The sequence below is a fragment of the Muscardinus avellanarius genome (assembly GCF_963383645.1).
Source record: "Muscardinus avellanarius genome assembly, chromosome: 7".
Classification (NCBI taxonomy): Eukaryota; Metazoa; Chordata; class Mammalia; order Rodentia; family Gliridae; genus Muscardinus; species Muscardinus avellanarius.
In genome coordinates, this window is record NC_137793.1 from 111,456,371 (window position 1) to 111,475,832 (window position 19,462).

General features: G+C 46.9%; 1 protein-coding gene across 6 annotated transcripts in view; it reads right to left on the reverse strand.

Annotated features, from left to right (window-relative positions):
• Positions 1-19,462, reverse strand: part of RABGAP1L (RAB GTPase activating protein 1 like) — a gene marked incomplete at both ends in the record, with an annotated part of 518,644 nt that overhangs the window by 65,428 nt on the left and 433,754 nt on the right. For 2 of the 6 annotated variants that reach the window (XM_080699631.1, XM_080699628.1), the window contains one exon: positions 9,049-9,573. The exons of the other annotated variants lie outside the window; for them this stretch is intronic. In XM_080699631.1, the coding sequence (XP_080555757.1) occupies positions 9,049-9,159 (111 nt within the window). Of the gene's footprint in view, positions 1-9,048; positions 9,574-19,462 lie in introns of those variants that run through there. 6 annotated transcript variants of the gene reach the window in all.

A 19,462-nucleotide genomic window follows, 5' to 3' on the forward strand; every position in this document is an offset into this window, starting at 1 on the left:
CTTCTACCTCCGAGCTACACTGCCAGACCTATTTTATACTTTTTAAAATTTGGAAACAGGGTCTCTTAAGCCAGCGCGGCTGGCCTTGAACCTGCTGATCCTCCTGTCTCCGCCTCCCAAACCCAGGGATTACAAGCGTGCGCCACCACGCCCGGCGAGATTTTGTTTTTAAAGGAAGAATCAAGCCAGGTGTGGTGGTGCATGCTTGTAATCCCATTACTTGGGAGGCTGATACAGGAAGACTATAGGTCCTCAGCTACTTAGTGAGGCCCTCTGCAACTTAGTGAGACCTTGTCTCAAAATAAGAATAAAAAATAAGGCTGTGGATGTAGCTCAGAGGTAAAATGCCCCTGGGTTCAATCCCCAGTACCGCAAAAACAAAACAAAAAAACAAAACAAAGCAGGAGGAATTTGTTTAGAATAATAACTAATGTATTTATGTTATGTTTTTCCCGTGTGCTAGGTGTTTTTAAGTGGGTTAAAAAATAACTGATTTAATTCTCACAACCATGTGTACAGTAGGTGCTAACATGATTCCAATTTTACATAAAAATTGGAAAGCTCAGCGAGCCTTCACCTGCACGAAGCCCCGGAGCTACGGGGGCCGAGGAGGGCCTGCTCCGCCGGGCAATCTGGCCCCCAGAGGCGCCCTGGGCTCCAGTCTACGCCATCTCGCCGCACCTAGCTATTCATCAGGTTCTCTCCCAAGGAATCCGGAGTTGGAACTCAAAAGTGGCAACGTAACTCTCTGCTCCTGACAGAACCGTAAATCGGGAGCCGCAGCCATGTTCTGCCATGGGCACCAGGAAGCGGAGGACTCAGGACAGAACAATAGGTAGATACACGGCAGCGCTAATCAGATACACGACAGGGCTAATCAGATGGCAGGCGGGGCAGGGAGCCGCCGGCCCCAGCCCCCACCCGGCCGAGAGCCTGGCCGGCCCCACGGGAAAGGAGCAACCCGCTGGCCACACGATAGATCTGCTTCTTCATTCAGGCAGCGCAAGATTTTATGGCTTATAATAATAAGAACCTCAACGCATGAGCACTGATGAGCCCCACGAGTGGAGATTTGGTTCCTTGGCCTAACGCAAAATTGGTAAAATAGAGCCCCAAAATGTACATGATAGCGAACGACGAGAATGGTAAAAGTTGAGTTAAGATTTTTTTTTTTAATATGGATCCATTTTGATTGGCTTGGTTCTAATCAGTATTTGAAATGTCTACCCAGTGATGATTTAGAATCAACTGCATTGATTTGTATTGTTTTTCCCGACTCTGGCATATGAAATTTGCTCTGAAAAGTTTTTTTAATTTGCCTTGCTTGATACAATGTACGTGCCAACCCGCTCAGGAGGAGGTGATGACGGAAGGCTTCTCTCCATTTCTAGAACAGAGCGCCCGAGGCTCCCAGGAAGGCGCCTCTCCTTTGCAGACACGGTGTGCTATTTTGGTACCTGTCAGTTACGAACACCTATCCAGTGCCAACGCAGGATAGCCGTGTGTTATCTGGTGAAGCAGCTTTTGTTAAAGACAGAATTCTAGCCACCACTGGGCTCTCTAAGAGATCCTGTGCCCTCGGGTTTCTGGAGGCAAAACACGGTAAAGCCAGAATGAGCCACCTTTTCTCCAGTGTACTCTGGCTAGGTTCCCTCCCCTTCTGGTAGTAGGGACTGAACCCAGGGGCGTTCGACCTCCAAACTATACCTCAGCCCTATTTTATTTTTTATTTGGAAACAGGGTCTTGCTACGTTGCCGAGGGAGCCTCGCTAAGTGGCTGAGACTAGACTCGAACCTGCAATTCTCCTGTCTCGGCCTCCCAAGTTATGAGATTACAGGCCTGTGCCACCTTGCCTGGCTTGATGCCAAACTGTCCCACTCAAATCAACACCACGACAATGTCTCCACTTTTATCAAGTGACAAGCTTCCACCAATTTTCAACACACACATCCCAATCTTTTGTGTGTGTGTGTGGTACTGGGGGTGGAACCCAGAGGCTTTCTACCTCCAGGCTACGCTCCCAGACCTATTTTATATTTTTTATTTGGAAACAGGGTCTCACTAAGTTGCTGAGAGCCTCACTCAGTAGCTGAGGCTGACTTTGAACTTGTGCGATCCTCCTGTCTCAGCCTCCCAAGCGCGGGAACTACTAGCGTGCGCCACCACGCCCGGCTAACATCCTAATCTTTTATCCTCTTTCTATGAAGCAGTTGTTTCTGCCTTAGTAATATGACCATGTCTATCTGTTGCAGGAACTAACGAACATGTCCCACGTCTTGATTACGTGGCGGCCTTCAGTGCCCACCACCAGATCCCGTCAGCTCTCTGCACGGGCCCAGTGCCCGGTAGCGTGTCTTCTCTTGGGTCGCCTGGCTCCTGCCCGCCCATTACTGCCGGCGACCCCTGCAGTGCTCGGTCCCATCTGCTCAGCAGATGATCAGGCCCGTCCGCCCCTCCCTGCTGCTCCACGCGGCCTCCCACCGCTCAGGGTCTCTGGCACCCACTTCAGGGGGAAAGCTCGCGCTTCCGGCAGGACTGACATCCTGCCAATGGCCCCAATCAAGCAGGGCTTCTCCAGCCTAGCCCAGCTCGTGCCTCTTCTCCTTCCGTCCCCCGCTCCTTTTTGTCCACCCCCACTGTATCTTCTCCTTCCTCTGGACTCCTCCCCACAGCCAGCAGGGCCCTTGGCCAGCCCTGTCCTGAGTCAGTCCTCCACCAGGGCCCTCGCTTAACCATTTACTCCCCACAGCAGCCGTCACTGCCTCCCTTGCCTTTAGGAGAGGAGACCGAGGCTTAGAGGGAACCAAGCAATTTCCTACCCTGAACGGAGGACCATGTCACCTTATAATTTTTTTTTTTTTTTTTTTTTGGTGGTACTGGGGTTCCTGGAAACCCTTCTATTTCTGGGCTACTCATATATATATATATATATATATATATATATATATATTTTTTTTTTTTTTTTTTTTTTTTAAACAGGGTCTCTTAAGTCACCGTGGCTGGTTCGAACCTGCGCGCTCCTCCTGTCTCTGCCTCCCAAGCGCAGGGATTACAAGCGTGCGCCACCACGCCCGGCTACTTTATAATTTTTTAATCTTTCTTTTTTGTTGTTGTTACTGGGGATTGAACTCAAGGGGCATTCTACATCTGAGCTGCACCACTCCAGCCCTATTTTATCTAGAACAGTCTCACTAAGTTGCTGAGGTTGGCTTTGAACTTGTGATCCTCCTGTCTCAGCCCAAGTGCTAGGATTACAGGTATGCACCACCACGCCTGGGTTCCATGTAACTTTTTTTTTTTTTAATTGTGGTGCGGAGGACCTCCAACCTACATTTCCCAGCCCTATTTTATTTATTTGGAATCAAGGTGTTGCTAAGTTACTGAGGGCCTCACTAAATTACAGAGGCTGGCCTTGAACCTGTGATCCTCCTGTCTCAGTCTCCCAATCCTGTACTGAGATTATGGGCACATACCACCACGCCCAGCTCCATGAAACTTTATTTATTTATTTATTTATTTATTTATTTATTTTGGTGGTACTGGGGTTCCTGGAAGCCCTTCTACCTCCGGGCTACACTCCCAGACCTCTTTTTACATTTTATATTTGGAAACAGGGTCTCCTAAGCCAGCGCACGCGGCTGGCTTCGAACCTGCGCGATCCTCCTGTCTCTGCCTCCCAAGCGCGGGGATTATAAGCGTGCGCCACCACGCCCGGCTCCATGAAACTTTAAAGCCCCATCTTTGCTCCTAGCCCTTCTGGCTGGGGAGCAGCTGGCCAGCCTTCAGAGCCTCCCTATGGGCTCCAGGTCTCTTCTGGAAGCTTCCTCCACAGTGCGCAGCGATTCCCCGTTTGGTCCACTGCTGTCACAGCACGCAGCGCCCTCATGATACTGGCTCCAGTCCCTCTCCCTGGGCTGTGTGATCTCTGAAGGGTGGGACACTGGACTTCTGCCCGGCACAAGTGTCAACCCCCAGTTTTTGTAATATGATCTCCTGGCCTTTCCTGACATATCTGAAAGCAATCTTAGCCTCAGAAGCACGTGGATTAAAGAATTGGAGTAACTCAGCAGAACAGAGAGTGACCCTGACTTGACCCACTGAGACCCGTCGGAGTCGCACTGGCTCCCGGCCCTTCGCCGTCTCCGCGTCAGCTTGGACGTTCTGAACGCAAACACACATTCAGAGCTTCCTGGGGAATGGGTGGGCTCCTCCCCCTTCATCTGTACTAGTCACGTGCAGACACAAGCGGCGATGGCAGAGGCGGGAGAGAGGGAGGCACCCTTTCCGCAGAGCCAGTTGGCCCGTGGGGAACCCAGAGCCCAGCCCTGCTCGCAGGCGCTGCGGGGGTACCCCTCAGCCCAGCTTCTACAGCACAAACGTCCAGTCCTAGCAACCGAGCCCAGGAGCTTTCTACCCCCGAGCTATACCCGACCACCTTTTTTTTTTTTTTTCCTTTGCCAGTCTGGGGATGGAACCCAGGGGCATTTGACCTGAGCTACACCCCCTGCCCTACTTTTTATTCTTTATTTTGAAACCGGGTCTCACTGAGTTGCAGAGGGCCTCACTAAGTAGCCGAGGCTGTCTGCGACCACAATCCTCCGGTCTCAGCCTCCCAAATGCTGGGATTACAAACGTGCTAAGTAGCTGAAGCATCCTTAGGTCTCCGCCTCCCGAATGCTAGGATTACAAGCGTGCGCCGCTATGCCCGGCGTGTGTGTGTGTGTGTGTGTGTGTGTGTGTGTGTGTGTGTGTGTGTTTGGTACTGGGAATTGGATCCAGGGGCAGACTACCTCTGAGCTATACCCCCTGCCTTTTTTTTCGTTTTCGTTTTGAAAAGGGCTCTCACTAGGTTGCTGAGAAGACGCTGTTTCCTATGGCTGCCCGGGAACCTGTGATCTTCCTGCTTGGCCTCCCAAGTCCTGGGATTCGGGCTGTAGCTATGTTTTTCAAAGTGGGGGTAGAAAGATTTCTGAAATCAACTTAGAGGCTCCTAACTCGCTCTAGATGACTGAATTAATAGACAAACATAAAACTATGAATACATCTCCCTAACAACAGAAAGCGCTGTCAAGTCAAATTTCTTTAAGTCTTGGGTATGTAATGACTTGTAATGTATTTTTTCCTAAGAATCTTCACCAAAATATTAGAAATTCATAAGAGCTACTTAAAAATAAAACAATATTTGGGCCAGGTGTGATGTACAGGCTTGTAATCCCAGGGAGTAGGGAGGCTGAGTTAGGAGGATTGCAAGCTCAAACCCAGCTCTGGTACCTCGGCAAGAAAGTCCCTCAAAATAAAATATTTTAGAAGGGCTGGGGATGTACCTCGGTGATAGGGTGCTTCCTGAGTATGCACAATGTGCTGGGTTTATTCCTTGTATTACAAAAACAAACGAAAAAACAAACAAGCCAGGTGTGGTGGTACAGGCCTGTAATCCCAGTACTTGGGAGGCTGAGACCAGGAGGATTGCAGTTTCGAGGCCAGCCTCAGCAATTTAGTAAGATCCTGTTTCAAAATGACAAATAAAATAAAATAGATCTGGAAGGTATAGCTGGGAGGTACAAGGCCCCTGGCTTCAATTTGTAGCACCACAATCAACAAATAAACAAAGAAAGAAAGAAATCTACACCTCTAAGAACCACAGTACTAAACTGCATTTGTGTATTTATGTGTATTTGTGTGTTATGTGTTTTACTGGGGATGGGGATTGAACCCAGAGGCATTCTACCTCTGAGCTACATTCCCAGCCTATTTTATTTTTAATTTGGAACAGGGTCTCATTACATTGCCAAGGCCCTCACTAGTTGCTGAGGCTGGCCGCGAACCTGGAATCTTCCTGTCTCCGCTCTCAAGGTCTGGGATTACAAGCGCCCGCCACCATGCCCAGCTTGAACTGCTTTTTACCATTCAAAGAATCAAAACGCTTCCTGTTATGAAACAAAGTCCAGCTGCAAAAAGACATTTAATTAATCCCGTATTAAGCTTCTAAATACCCTTCAGACTAGTCAGCCTAAGCCTGAAAAGTATTTCCCATGTTAGCAGGAGCTGAACTAGCTTCAACTTGGGAAACAATTGATTTTACGCCAGAGACCTAAGGGCTTCTTTCCTATTTAAAGGGGTCATAGCAAAGCAAAACATTCAACATGGTATGAAAAGCACTGACAGCTCATCTTAGAACAATGTCACCGTAACTTCTCCAGAGGAGCCAATTAGCAATTGTTACCTTCAAAAGACTAATAAATTTCAAATCCAATCAAAAAAGTTGTATAATTTAACACTTCAACATCTTGACGATGTGAGACTGACTGCTGCCGACTGCACCAAGGAGGCCGGCCCATCTTCTCTATTTAAAACTATTCAGCCGGGCGCGGCGGGCACCTTGTAATCCAGCCTTCGGGAGGCTGAGACCAGAGGACCACGGTTCGCGGACAGCATTGGCTACTTACAGAGGCCCTCCGCAACTCAGTGAGACCCTGTTTCAGAATAAAGAATAAAATGATGCCGGGCGTGGTGGCGCGCGCTTGTCATCCCCGCGCTTGGGAGGCGGAGACAGGAGGATCGCGCAGGTTCGAAGCCAGCCGCGCTGGCTTAAGAGACCCTGTTTCCAAAAATATAATAGGTCTGGGAGTGTAGCCCAGGGGGAGAAGGGCTTCCAGGAACCCCAGTACCAACAATAAATAAATAAATAAATAAATAAATAAATAATAGGGCAGGGGGTATAGCTCAAAGGTCAAATGCCCCTGGGTTCCATCCCCAGATCCTCAAAAAAAAAAAAAAAACCCATAAATAAAAAACTAATCATTTCTCTTTCCCTGCATGCATATTCATGTTCTCTTTTAAAAATATTTATTTACTTATTTATTTATGGTACTGGGGATTGAACCACGCAGGGGCATTCTACCGCCAAACTACTCTCAGTCCTATTTTATTGTTTTGTTTAGAAACAGGTTTTTGATAGGTTGCTGAAGCCGTTCTGAAACTCTGCGATCCTCCTGTCTCAGTCCTCAGTCTCCCAAGTAGTGAGATTACAGCCACCGCACCTGGCTTATTTTTTATTTTTGAAACGGGGTCTCACTAAGTCATAGAGGGCCTTGCTAAGTTACTGAGGCTGGTGAAGAGCCTGAGATCCTCCTGTCTCAGCCTCCCAAGTGGTGGGATTATGCGCCACCAGGCCCAACCCCACGTCCGCCCGCCTCCCCCCCCCTCCCTCCCTCCCTCCCTCTCTCTCTCTCTCTCTCTCTTTCACACACACACACACATGCACACGCACACGCACACGCACGTGCACACGCGCACACACTCTGTTCTGGACATGTTAAGCACAAGAAGCTCCCTATTATTTGCTCACTATTTCCTATTTAAACTTCCTCTTTACACTCTGCCACTTCACCCCTGGACATTTTGCTTTTGTTCTGCTTTCTGGCGTTCATTTATTTACTTATTTAATATTTGGGGGCGGGGAGGAGCCCAGGCCCTTGTCCACGCTGGCAAGCGCTCTACGCGGAGCCACCTCCCAGCCTTGGCGTTTCTGTTTCTTTCCGCCTTAGTCTGGGAACCTCCGAGCAGTTTTTAAAGCACCGCGGCACACCCTTTAAGACGATCTCGGCGGGGCCATCAGAAAGAAATGAAAAGTTGGGAATTCTTCGAATCAGTTTTATGGTGAAATATTGTGAAATGAACGGTTAAAACTGTATTTTGTTGTTGTTTTGTAGTATCTTAAAATAGGGAAGTACGGGTTTGTGCTGATAAGGCTTAACTGTTATATTCTTCCATTCTGCTGCTTGACGTACACTGCACAAAGGGCACTACGGCGAGAGCGAGAGTGACCTTCCTATCGGGTACGGATCAGTACCCTGAGCTCATGACGAGCTTATAGAGAGGAGGAATCAATTTGAGGTTCTGGGTATTAAACCTAGAGGTATTCTACTCCTGAGCTGCAATCCCAGCCCTTAATATTTTACTTTGAGACAGGGTCTCTAAGTTGCCCAGGCCGGCCGGTCTCAAACTTGGGATCCTCCTGCCTCAGCCTCCCAAGTTGCTAACATTATAGGCATGTACTATGTGCCTAGCTACACATTGTTTTTCTTTTATTTTTCCTGGTAGTGGGGATTGAACTCAGGGATATTCTATCTCCAAGTTATATTCTCAGACTTTTTTATTTTTTTTATTTTAAAATAAAATCTTGGTAGGTTGCTGAGGCTGGCCTTGAACCTGTGATCCTCCTGTCTCAGCCTCCCAAGTATTGGGATTATGGGCACGGACCATCACACCCAGCTAAGAACATTATTTTTCTTTCTTTTTTTTTTTCTTTTTTTTTTTTGCGGGTCTGGAGATGGAACCCAGGGGCATTCGACCTCCGAGCTACACCCCCTGCCCGATTTTTTATTCTTTGTTTTGAAACCGTGTCTCACTGAGTTGCAGAGGGCCTCACTAAGTAGCTGAGGCTGTCTGCGAAGCGCAATCCTCCGGTCTCAGCCTCCCGAATGCTGGGATGACAAGCGTGCGCCACCACGCCCGGCTAGAACATTATTTTTCTATACGCCAAGACATGTATACTAAGATTTAGAAGGCGGGAAAATGCTTTCATAAATATTAAACCCAAACTAAAATTGTGCCAGATGTTCTGTTCAGCATGGTTCTTCTCCACAAGAATTTAAGAGCCTGAAAACTATGTGACTATAGATAGTGCAATTCACAAAGATATCATTGCCCACTGGAAAAAAAACGCCCAGCTTCCAAGAGTATGTATGTAAATGCGGGCAGTCTACTAAGACCCCACACGTACACGGCACGCCACCACCTGCGACGCGCTAGTTGGCACTATACAATCCCTCTCAGCCTCACCACATAGCAAACATAGCCTAACGTTTACAAGGTACGACTGATTTCTAACCTTACTGAATTATGTAGATAAGTCCTGGAAAACCTAGACGACAGCAGTGCTTCTACTTTACCTCCGGAGCAGCTATGCCTCATTGCTACAGGGATATAACTATCTTGTTAGAAAAGAAAGGCGAGGCCGGGTGTCCGGGCAAGGCGCCACCTACCATAGACCTGGGCTTGCTGATGGCCACCAGGCTAGTGAGGAAGTCTTCGTCCTGAAGCTGGCTGAAAACATGGGCGTCATAGGCCACCATAATGGAGATTTCTTTCATCATCTTGCCTGCCGGCCGCCCCGACTCCAGACCAGACTCTCCGAGGAAAAGTCCTACCGGCTCAGCTGGCTGGCTGCTGGGGGCCAGTGAAAGTACACGCCCCCTGAGTTCCAGGGGGCCAGCCCAGTGTCAAAAATGCAGAAAGAGAGGGAGAGAGAAAAGGCGGCAATTCACCGCTGGCAATTCACCCCCAGTAGAAAACTCTTATCTGTATACACTATAAACACCTCTGCATTCTTAACACAGCAGATGGGAAAAGTCAGTTTGGGGAAACCTTTAAACTTAAAAAAAAAAAAAAAAAAAGGAAGAGACGATTTCCTAACTAGAAATATACCATATCACTCCCCCTGAAACAAAAGTTGATTTATGTGGTGTTCTCGGTAGCAGAAATCATGTCATGGGGCATCTTCTTCCTGTGGTCTAGTTTATGTGAGGATTCTTCTTGGAGAAGTAGTAGGTTTTCTTAATGTTCTTAGGCTTATTTTCTCATGTTCTTAGAAAATGAACAGATGACAATGCTTTTAATTTCTCAATGTATAGAATTCTTGGCTCAGTTAAAAATTGATCTCCTGAAGTAGGGGGGAAAAGATTCCTTTCCCCCTCTGAGTAGTTCTGTTAAAAAAAAAAAAAAGCACCAACATGTAAAAATGAAACAATTCGGCCGGGACAGCAATATCAGTAATCATCTCCCTTTCTCCCACTAAGAAAACAAATATTTTAAATGGCACTAAGTTTGTGATGGTTGCTCAGCAAGCAATACAAGTGTCTTAGCTATCAACTGGATGTTTCTCTCCCATAGAGAAATGTTTTCAGCACCTCTTATTTTTAAGGCTAGAGGTTTCCTTTAACTACCTAAACCAGCAGGCAGCGTGGACTGTCCGCTGCAGCGTCTTGGCCACCAGATGTGTCTTTTAAAGTACAGATGGAGAGGCGAAATGAACCCCCATGTTCCCAGGTGAAAAATTTGAAGGATGCCCACAAGTATTATCATTACAGAGCCGCCTCAACGCCAAGATAGACACTGTATGCCAACTTCATAGGGGGAAAAGTATATTAAGCACATTTTAAAAGGGGAAGACAAAGTTCTTACCCAGTATTCCCAATGAAACTAAATATCCTCCCTGCTCTTTACAGATGACTCTGCAGTGCTTTGAGAAATACTTTTAGTAAGTACTAAAAGTCAATATGGTAATGTGTGCCTAAAATCGAAAGAAATACAAATACTGGTTGTTGGAGTTTCTCAGACTCCATTACCAGTTGCAGGATTATGTTGTCTAAATTTATTCGCTTTTCTGAAAACACGTGTACAGATCTCGGAATGGGATCTATGCAGTCTATTTCCCCAGATTTTCTAAAGTGTTTTCAACGAGGTACATGTTGTGCCATTTACATGCGATTAGGAGAGTTTTGCAATTTCTAGAGCCTGCCAGGTTAAAGGAGCTTACCCTCAGAAGGAGGAAAGACATCTTATTGCCAGGAAACCAGCAAGTCTAATAGGCTTACTTAAACAAACAAAAAAAATGCAGTATTTAAATAAATCCTCCAGATTAAATCAGCTTCCCACTGTGTTTGGCCCTTGTTGGAGTCAGTAAAGCCTTTTTACTTCATTCTCCCCCCCCCCCATAACACAGTGCTGTGTGTTAAGAATTATATTCATTAAAATTTTTTTTTCTCAGCGCATTTACCTTAAAACTGACTAGCCAGGTAAAAATTAAATGATTATCAGGAGCCAAGGCGTTAAAAGGCTTTGGGCGGTTCATACCTTTGAAATTCCTTTTTATCTTTCCGAAGCACTTCAGGAGATAGGGACAACCTCTTCCCGTGGTCCTTAGCACTAGATTTCTGATTTATCCTGCAGACGTTTTTCTAGATGGAAAGGCACTTTTTCTGGCTTTCGCATTTTCTTCTGCTAGGAGAAGCAGCGTTTCCAGGCACTATCTGACAAAGACACCTGTTGTGAAGGTGAGGAAAGCTCCTCCCATAATGCCTTACTCCCCGCTGGCAAGTGCCCAAGGGCAAACAAGAATTATAACCGCACTTGAGCAGTGCCCCGGGAGTGCGCACTTCAAAGTAACAACGGCAACCTCCTTGGTTAAGAGGGACGCGTAGAAGTCAAGAAAAACGCCAGGAAAACGAGAGTCGTACCTAGAGGTCCAGCGCATTCAACTCAGGCAGAAAGTGAGAGCAAAAGTGTTTCGAGAAACGGAACCAAAGGCTATAAAATCGTTTGACTTTTACATAAACAGAAGCTGACGAAGTTGACCAATTAAGTCATTTTAGGATTCTACCCAAATCCTTAAATACGTTTAAGTGTCTGATGTAGTACTTTCAGAAGAATGTTCTAATTGGCCACTGTGGCTAGATTTATTAATATCATTGCGTTTCTAAACCTGAGAGGTCCTCTACCATAGCCACAGAGCAGACCTCTCTTTTTTGAGCAAGGCCTCTCTTTTGTGATCTTCAGGTTTTTTTTTTTTTTTAATCAGTCTTAAAATGTTTCTTAAAATAGAGTTTACTTTTGGAGTCTGAGAAGGAAAAACTCAAGTTCCCCCTCCTTATGTAATTAAAGGTATGGCCACCTTTCCAACAAAAAGCATGTTCTTTGAAAACCAATGATCACTTAGAAAAACTTGTATCTAAACTGACTTTTTTTCTCTTTTTCTAAGACATTTCCTGTGTTCTCAGGAGCAGCAGCTACACTTACAGCCTCCCACAAATCACCCGCTCGGTACCCTGTGTGCTTCCAAACAGCCCCTCCCTCCCTTGCAAAACACCCTTCCTACCCCTGCCCCCAGAGGACTGAGAACTGGCCTCCCAGGGCTGTTTACACCTGGGTTCCTGCAGTTCTCTACTTCAGACCCAGCAACTGAAAGGGGAAAAGAGAGGCAGAGGGCTGGAGAATTACCCAAGACCAGGGACACCACCTCTACAGCTATGATTTACTGTGAGAGTAACCAACGAGCGGAAAGCCAGACAGTCCCAGTAATGAAACAGAGGGTCCTGGTCCCAGCAGGAAGTGGCTAGCTGCCTGTCCCGGGGCAAGCCATTGGTTTCCCCAGGTTTCGATTTCCTCCTGGTCTTGTGAATGGAGAGGGCCAACTAGATCTGAGGTGTTTGCATCTGGCAGAAAGAGTCAAAAGGAATGCATGTCTGGTGTTCTTCCACCAAAGAGGTGGACTGGGGATTGGAAGGGGGGAAAACCCGAGTCTCTATCAGAGTAAAAATCAAAGGGTAACATTCAGTCACACCGATTCTGGAAGTTAAGGACCTGCTGCAATGGATCTCAACAAAAGCAGCCTCTTTGTACCCTCGTTGATATTTTATTTTCTTATTTTTTGGTGGTACTGGGGGTGGAGCTCAGGGGCTTTCTACCTCTGGGCTATACTCCCAGACCTTTTTTTTTTTAATATATTTTATTTGGAAACAGGGTCTCACTAAGTTGCTGAGAGCCTCACTAAGTAGCTGAGGCTGGCTGCGAACCTGCGCTATCCTCCTGTCTCAGCCTCCCAAGCGTGGGGATTACAAGCGTGCGCCACCACGACCTGTGCTTGGTGACATTTTCTAAAGTCAACTGTTACCTAAAGAAGAGGATTCTATAGCCAGGCATGGTGGTTCCTATAATCCCGGTGCTCAGGAGGCTGAGACAGGAGGACTTAGGGTTCAAGGCCAGCCTCAGCAACTTAGTAAGACCCTGTTTCGAAATAAAAAGTAAAATCAGGCTGGGGAATGTAGCTTGGAGGCAGAATGCCCCTGAGTTAAATCCCCAGTACAAAAAATAAATAATTAAAAGAGGATTTGATGACAGTAGCTATATTAGCTATTTTACAGTATATAGTCTTCTAGTCAGAGACCATTTCCAAGAGCCTTTTCAGAGTTTTAGTATAAGTTCTTTCTTTCCTTTCTTCTTCTTTTTTTCAGTACTGGGGATTTGGGGATTGAACCCAGGGGCATTCTATGAGCTACACCCCGAGGCCTATTTTATTTTTTATTTTGAAACAAGGTCTCACTTAATTGCAGAGGGCCTTATAAGTAAGTGAGTCTGTCCCTGAACCTGCAATGAACACACCTGTTGTCCCAGGATTTGGGAGGCTGAGAGAGGAAGCTCACAGGTTTGAGAACAGCCTCAGCAACTTAGTGAGGCCGTCAGCATCTTAGTGAGACCCTATTTTACAATTAAAATAAAACTATAGGACTGGGGATGTAGTTCAGAGGGAGAACGCCTCTGGGTTTCATTCCCAGTATCATACAAACAAATCAACCGTACTGGGTTTGTGTGTGTGTGTGTGTGTGTGTGTGTGTGTGTGTGTGTGTGTGTGGTGGTATTGGGGATTGAATCCGGGGGCAGTGCACCTCCGAGCTACACCCCCAGCCCTATTTTTTAGTCCTTTTATTTTTGGAACAGGGTCTCACTGAGTTGCGAAGGGCCTCGTTAAGTAGCTGAGGCTGCCCATGAACCACGATCCTCCTGTCTCAGCCTCCTGAATGCTGGGATCACAAGCGTGCGCCACCACGCCCCCCCGCCCCCCCCCACTGGGTTTTTACTGAATAGTAATGTGTCCTGGGGCTAGATAGCAGCTGGGCGGTAGGGCTCTTGCCTTGCGTGTGGATATCCTGGGTTCAATCCCCAGTATGGCAAATGAACAAGCCATATTTTGAGCTTTGAAGAACATCTACTCTCAATTATTAGGCTCAGAAACTGCCAAAACAAAATGTAAGAAAAACCTAAGTAAGATGTGGGCGTGTTCCCATTTCAGTGCTTCCCCAGCTGCAGTACAGCGAAGCGGTCTCTCTACTGTCAAATCTCTTATCCACCAGTCAAAGCAGCAAGTACCAGTCAAAGTGATTCTACCTCGCCGGGCGTGGTGGGCACACTTGTCATCCCCGCGCTTGGGAGGCGGAGACAGGAGGATCGCGGATCGCACAGGTTCCAAGCCAGCCGCGCTGGCTTAAGAGACCCTGTTTCAAAAATATATAAAATAGATCTGGAGTGTAGCCCGGAGGTAGAAGGGCTTCCAGGAACCCCTGTACCACCAAAAAAAAAAAAAAAAAAAGTGATTCTACCTCATAAAACAGTGACCTCACCTCACGGGAGTGTCTGCAAAGCCCTCGCCCCATGTCTCAGCATCTCCCTGTTGAACATTCGCATCCTGACAGCCATAAAATCTGGATCAGGAGGTAACGAGGTCAAGACAACCATGACAAAATAACCCTGACAGAAACACGGGCCCCGGGGCAGAGGGGTCCCTGAACCCTCAGCGCTGCACACAGAGGCACGGAGGCGGCTCCTCCTACCGCATGCGAGACGTCGCCACATCGATCCTGAATATCCCAAATAACTCAATATAAATCAATACCCATTAAATATTCGTGACCAAAGGGACACCCAAAATCTCAAAATGTTCAGCGTGGACACAGACACCAAGAACTCCGTAAAACACAGATACCTAAGAGTAGGTTTTGAACCGCAGGAAACCAATATCCCAAGCAAGTTTCTATCTCCAGTTAGAGCAGACAGGACAAAACCCAAGTGCTCTAAGTAACAACAAAAGAAAGTGAGAGGAGAATGAGAAACCCCAGGAAGAGGGCAGGAGAAAGCTTCTCAGAATATGTGGGTTTGGGAAGAGTCTAGTCACACCTACCGAGTTACAATGGGAAAAGAACTAGCACAGAGATAAGAAAAATCTTAGTTCTCTTCAAAATTATGCAAAAGGTAATGTTTCTGTGTCTCCGTCTGCAGGGCTGAGAGTTCAGGGACCCCTCTGCACTGGGACCCGTAAACAAAGAAAACCATTATTCCGGTGTTGAATTCCAGCCATTCAGCTCTCTATCTTTGCTATCTCTGCTAGCAATTGCTAGGCAAATTCAAAACCTCAGAAAACATAGATTTTTAAACAGAAAAAAGAAAAAAAAAAAAAAACCCCAGCATTCAACTAAGAAAAGAAAGACCAGTGAGACAGAAATGCACGCTTACCAGGTACACTGGATATCTTAATGTCGCCTTTGCATCTTGCTACAAAGAATGGCGGTGAGCTAGATTCTAGACAACGAAAGCAGAGCTGTAACCCGAACACAACCCAGTTTCTCGCGTCCACTGTCACAGCTGAAACCCGCAGCCAGCACATTCAGACTACACTCCACGTCGCCCCAAGGTGTCAAGTGCTCCTAAGCATATGCTGGTGTCTGCTCTGGTCCAATGTGAAGACATTTTCAGATGCAGCAGAAAACAGGAGCAACGCTTTACCTTGCTGCACTTCAACTGCAGTCTACTTAGGAACAACCTTCATTTCTACAACACTCAATAAGCATCTTAAAAATCGTATTCTCGACCAAATCAAACCATTCCACATGAGGTATTCCATTAACTTGACACAAGGCCGGAGGGTGGGGCTAGGAGCCTACAGTTGGGTTTCACGCAAATGCTCACCTGTCTCAGGGGCTCGTGATCTGGAAGCCTCCTCTCCCCATGGAGACTCCAATGGAGACCTCCGATCGCCCCAGTAGGCTACAGCCAGCAGCTGAGAGCAGTAGACTCTGATAAAATTCTACAGTTAAAACTCAATGAATATCTTGAGAATATGTTAATTTTATTTTTTGTTTAAAGCAACCCAACTTTTGCTAATAAATGCTTACAACATGCATGAAAGGGGGTTCCTTCCTTCCTTCCTTCCTTCCTTCCTTCCTTCCTTCCTTCCTTCCCAGTACTGGGGATGGAACCCAGGGGCATTTGACCTCCGAGCTACACCCCCTGCCCTATTTTTTCTTCTTTATTTTGAAACAGGGTCTCACTGAGTTGCAGAGGGCCTCACTAAGTAGCTGAGGCTGTCCGCCAACTGCGATCCTCCATTTTCAGCCTCCCGAATGCTGGGATTACAAGCGTGCGCCACCACGCCCGGCTTTGCAGTTTTGTAATATAGTGTTACATATAATCTAGTTATAATCTGAAACATATGTACTGAAATTTTTATGGTGCCAATAATAGCGGCGAGAGTCTTAACTCTCCCGTGCTTTCGGCATGGACCACAGTTCCCGCGCTCTTTTCCTGCTTGAGGGAAAGCAGGAGCTAGTGTTCAGTATGGACGCAGTGCGCCCTGGACACAGCATCTCACTTCTTCACCGTGAGCGCTTCACCGGCGCCACGGAGGAGGCAGCTAGGGCACGGAGCAGCTGAGCGACTCGACGCAATTCTGACGGCTGGAGATAAAACTGACTGACGTGATTAAAAAATGGGTGTGTTTGGCTCCAGCGTGTACCTTCACACACACGCACCTCCAGCGTGTACCTTCACACACACGCACCTCAGGGCAGGAGCGAAGCTGGAGCCACATGCTACACTGCGGCTTCTCAGACACTCCTGCCTCCTTCGTGAGCACAGCGTGTACACACGCACGCACACATGCACACGCACACACACACGAGCTAGAGAATGCAAAACAGACTACATCTGTTAAGCAATACAGCAAAAAGGGATAGGGGACTGCAGAGGACGAAGTCTCTCTGCAGGCAGGGAGGCCGTCATAGGCCAGATGGACTGGATTTTAGATAGGCAAAGTGAAATTTATTTTCATACAGGGACAATGAGATTAGCCTGGCCAAAATGGTGAACACAGTAGGAGCCATGTGTTTCTGTGTGTGTGTGTGTGTGTGTGTGTGTGTGTGTGTGTGTGTGTGTTACTAGGGATGGAACCCAGAGGCACGTAACCCTCCGAGCTACACCCCCAGCCCTATTTTTTAGTCTTTTTATTATTTATTATTTTTTAATTTATTTTTTGGTGGTACTGGGGTTCCTGGAAATGCTTCTACCTCCGGGCTACACTCCCAGACCTATTTTACACTTTTTTAAAAATTGGAAACAGGGTCCGTGAGTTGGCTTCGAACCTGCGCGATCCTCCTGTCTCCGCCTCTCAAATGCGGGGATTACCAGCGTGCGCCACCACGCCCAGCCTAGTCTTTTTATTTCTGAAACAGGGTCTCACTGAGTTGCGAAGGGCCTCACTAAGTAGCTGAGGCTGTCTGCGAAGCGCGATCCTCCGGTCTCAGCCTCCCGAATGCTGGGATTACAAGCGTGCGCCACCACGCCTGGTTAGGAGCCATGGTTTTAAAGGAGGATCTACACAGGCCTGAGCTGCACTCTGGATAAGAGGATAGAAGCCAGCAGAGCAATCGAGCGTGCGTGGCACGGGTGAGGGCGGTCACGGTGGGGCCCGGGCATCTGCCTGTCTAGCCTCCACCTTTGCTCTGAGGGAGGCGCAGTGTGCTGGTCAGCACACAGGCTGCAGGGCTGACACTGACCCGTGACACGGGGCTGTCCCATCCACGGGCTGCGCGTCTGTCTTTGGGCTGCTACCAGGACAAAGTGCCACAGACAGTGACTTTTTGCTTATTTATTTATTTTACAGTAGTGGGGATTGACCCCGAGGGTGTTCTACCTCTGAGCTACACCCCCAGCCCTATTTTCTTTTTCCTTGTGAAGCAGGTTTCACTCAGTTGCAGAGGGCTTTGATAAGTTGCTGAGACTGCCTTCAAATTGGCAATCCTGTCTGTCTCCCAAGTACTGGGATGACAGGTGCCGCCATGCCAGGCTCAGAGCGACTTACAGGCAGCAGAAACCGATTTGTCACAGTTCCAGAGTGGGGGCTGTCCTAGGTCAAGGTGCTGGCAGGAGGGCCGCCCGGGCAGGCCCGCTCCCCAGCACAGGCGGCCTTCTGGATGCGTGCTCAAGTGGTGGAAGGGGAAGGGATCTGTCTGGGGTCACTTTTAAAAACGCACGAATCTCGTTCAGGGGGCTCCACCCCTGAGACCTAATCACCTCCCAAAGTCCCCTACACCTCCTATGCTATTCCACGGGGGTCAGAACATCAACAGAGGAATTATGAGGAGACACAAACATTCAGTATACAACAGTGATCAGAGCAAATCGTGTAAATTGTCTTACTCTTGATTTTCTCATCCATGAAATGAGAAACTAATAATGATGCTGATTATATAAGGAATAATAATGCACTTAAAAGTCCTTAGCAAGTCATCAGGCTTATACATAACAAACCTCAAGGACTCCACCATAAAACCCTTTAAAACTAATAAATAAACATAGCAAAGTTGCTATGGGTAAATGTCAACATAGAAAAGTCAGTAGCATTGCTATACACCAAGAGCAAATCATTTGAAACTGAAATCAAGAAGGCAATCCTGCTAGGTGTGATGGCGCATGCTTATAACCCCAGTACTTGGGAGGCTGAGACAGGAGGATCCCAGGTTCGAGGATAGCCTCAGTAAGCAGTAAGACTCTCATCAACCTAGCGAGACCCAAAATAAAAATAAAATAGGGCTGGGGGTGTAGCTCGGAGACATAACGTGCCTGGGTTCAATTCCCAGTACTGAAAAAACAGCAACCCTATTTATAACAACTACAAAAATAAATAGAATATTAGAAATAAATTTAACCAAAGTGAAAGATCTGTATAATGAAAACTATGCATTGATGAAAAATTGAAGAGGAACAAAATGTAGAAAACCATGCCATTTTCTTGGATTGGAAGAGAGCAAAGCAAGAGGCATTTACACTGCCTAACTTCAAAGTATGCTACAAAGCAGTAGTAATCAAAACAGCACGGCACTGGCATAAAAACAGACATGTAGACCAATAAAGGTAACACAGAGCTTAGAAACAAACCCACAACTGCAGACAACTGATTTCAACAAAGCTGCTAAGATGATGCACTGGAGAAAGGATAATCTTCTCAATAAATCATGCCAGAGAAATTGGATGCCCACAAGCAGAAACATAAAACTAGAACCCCTATTAATACCTGTTACAAAATATCAACTCAAAATGAGGTTGAAAACTTAAACATAAGCCGGTTGTGGTGGTGCAAGCTTGTAATCCCAGCATGCGGGAAGTAGAGACGGGAGGATTGTGGTTCATGGACAGCCTCAGGTACTCAGCGAGGCCCTTCGCAACTCAGTGAGACTCTGTTTCAAAAAATATAAAGACTAAAAATTAGGACCAGGAGTGTAGCTCAAAGGTAGAAGACCTCTGGGTTCTATCCCCAGTACTGCAAAACAAAACAAAACAAGAACAAAAAACTAAGACCTGAAACTATGAAACTACCAGAAGAAAACAGGAGGGAGATGCTTTAGGACATTGGAGCTAGGAAGGTGTTTGAAGACCCCGAAACACAGAAAACAGAAGTAAAAACATACAAAAGGCTTCTCTCAGATTAAAAAGCTTCTCCACAGCAAAGGAAGCCAGCTCTATCAAGGTGAGGGGAGAGCCTACAGAATCCCTGAAAATTATGGACTTGTTAAT